Source organism: Triticum aestivum, chromosome 2A, assembly GCF_018294505.1.
Source record: "Triticum aestivum cultivar Chinese Spring chromosome 2A, IWGSC CS RefSeq v2.1, whole genome shotgun sequence".
Taxonomy (NCBI): Eukaryota; Viridiplantae; Streptophyta; class Magnoliopsida; order Poales; family Poaceae; genus Triticum; species Triticum aestivum.
The window spans coordinates 694,949,095-694,951,469 of record NC_057797.1 but is presented as its reverse complement, the minus strand read 5'-3'; the positions used below and the strand labels follow the sequence as shown (position 1 = coordinate 694,951,469).

The following is a 2,375-nucleotide window of genomic DNA, read 5'->3' as shown; positions in this document are numbered from 1 at the left end:
CTTAGTTAACTTTTTCCACCGTTACTTTTTCCGTTGCCACTATTACAATCACTACAAAACCATTACTGTTACTTTTCCCACCGTTACCGCTACTTCCATATTACTTGTCTACTAAATACTTTGATGCAGATATTAAGTCTTTCAGGTGCGGTTGAATTAACAACTCAACTGTTAATACTTGAAAATATTCTTTGGCTCCCCTTGTGTCGAATCAATAAATTTGGGTTGAATACTCTACCCTCGAAAACGGTTGCGATCCCCTATACTTGTGGGTTATCACCTAGCCACGCACGTGCTTGCAACGGCGACCACACCGGTGTGGCGCCCCTCGCCATGGCCGACAACAGGAGGCGCTGCAGGTGGGCCTGGGCAGACGCAGCGACATGGGGCTCTCGCCAGCGGCCTAGGTCGTGGATGGCGACACTACCATGCGCAGACACGGGATGGCAGTGCAAGCAGGCGCGGTCGCGGGATGGCAGGACGCACGCGGCAGCGGTGTTGCGGGTGCGGGGCGTGGTGGGCTTGCCGAAGAGTGCGAGGCGGCGGCGCTGCAAGCTCGGCCTCCAGCCGCCGGTAGAGGTGGTGAGAAACAGAGGGAGAAAGAGGAGAGGAAATTGAGGACGAAGAAGAAGGTGTGAGACAGACAAGTGGGACCCCCGTCCATGTCAGCAGGTCAAACATTGACTAGGACTAATCTTCGCCACATCAACATAGACATCTGGATCCCACCCGTCAGTTTTGCTATTAATGCGGCTCAGTTTTGAATTAGTGCATTCTATTATTCACTTGGCGCAGAAGTGGTGATCTTTTATGTTTATTGCCAAAAGAGGTGGTTTTGAAATACCCTAGCCACAAATGTGATGGTTTTTGAGCAATTTACTCCCCGAAGATGGGGACTCACATCCTCTTCTCTTGCACAGCCTTAAGAGTTTCTGTGGAGTTTTGCCCGTCAGGCTTTGGGGCCTTATTGGAGGCCCTTGAACTGGTCGGGTTCCTTTAAAAGTCATGCCATCCAGACCGGAAGGAGGAGACACCTCTTCTAGTTGGTGTTTACGGCGTTAGCTTAGACTTTGTGGATGACGCACAGTGATATGGTGATTGAGTGGGTCTCTGTTAGGCGGGCCTCTGACATTATCTTCAAATTATTTCCATTTGTGCAGCATTAGCACCCGTTGTATAGACATCGAGATCGCGATTGCCTGAGTGTTATGATGGATGAGATAACTGCTCTGGCTCGCCAACTTGCCTCGCCGCAGGCCCCATGAAACTTTGGCCACTTTGGCCACATGCAAAACGGCTAACCTGTTAATTATCGGTACTTGCAGTGAATGCCATTAATTACTCGCAGATGAGCGCTTCATGTTAATTCTCCGAATTCCAAACTGACGCATACGCTTCTGCAAGTTAACCCGTCGTGTTGTCCTATATAAGCAACGTCAATTCCTCTAAAACTTCACCAAATCAACTGAGCTCAGAGTCACAGATGCAGCAGATGACCATGTCTCCTTCCATCTGCGTCGCCATCTTGTTTCTTGCACTGGTCTCGCCTTCGCCATCATCAGCCAGCATTAACAACAACAATGGCGTCGCCGTCGCGGCCCCTAGCGTGCCCACGGCGACGCAGTTCCTGCAGGCGCACAACGACGCGCGCCGGGCGGTCGGCGTGGCACCCCTGACGTGGAACTCGACGCTGGAGCAGGACGCCGAGAGATACGCGGGCCGGCTTGGTATCCGCTGCAAGCTGGAGCCGCTGAAGTGGGACGCCCCGCGTATCTACGGGCTGAACACCTACTGGGGCAGTGGGTTCAACGATGGCGCCGCCGTCACTGGCTCGTGGGTGTACGAGCAGCAGTCGTACGACCACCGCGCCAACGCGTGCGCGCCCGGCAAGGTATGCGTGTCGTACACGCAGGTGGTGTGGAACACCACGCGAGAGCTCGGCTGCGCCCACTGCACCTGCCGGAGCAGCCGCGACACCGTGGCTGTCTGCAGATACTTCCCTCCCGGCAACTACCGCGGCGTTCCGCCATACTGAGCACATCTATACATCATGTCTGTGTTCAAATAATGTATGATGCGAAACAAGACGTTTCGTCCGGCGTTTTATGGTTATAAGAAATGGGAAATTTGGATTACACTGGGACCGAAGCTGTCTGTTACTGTACTTATTTTTGTTTAGTTGGCCACATGTGCACCCAACGTGTTCTCCTGTGCCACCCCCATCCCCGCGCCTCAACCACCGAAAGCCCACAGCCTGACCCGCATGTGGTTTTGCTAGCACGTGCACACATTCATCTTCAGAAAACCAACACCAGGCTAAGAACTCGCTAATTTTCTGCTTATTTGGTAGACGAGACCCAAACGAATGGGGCTAT

General features: G+C 52.9%; 1 protein-coding gene across 1 annotated transcript; it reads left to right on the top strand.

Annotated features, from left to right (window-relative positions):
* The first annotated feature begins 1,464 nt into the window (after positions 1-1,464).
* LOC123185999 (pathogenesis-related protein PRMS-like) lies at positions 1,465-2,128 on the top strand. The gene has a single exon (XM_044597801.1). It carries the CDS (start codon positions 1,484-1,486, stop codon positions 2,033-2,035), a length of 552 nt encoding a protein of 183 aa, XP_044453736.1. The 5' UTR covers positions 1,465-1,483; the 3' UTR covers positions 2,036-2,128.
* Positions 2,129-2,375: the final 247 nt, after the last annotated feature.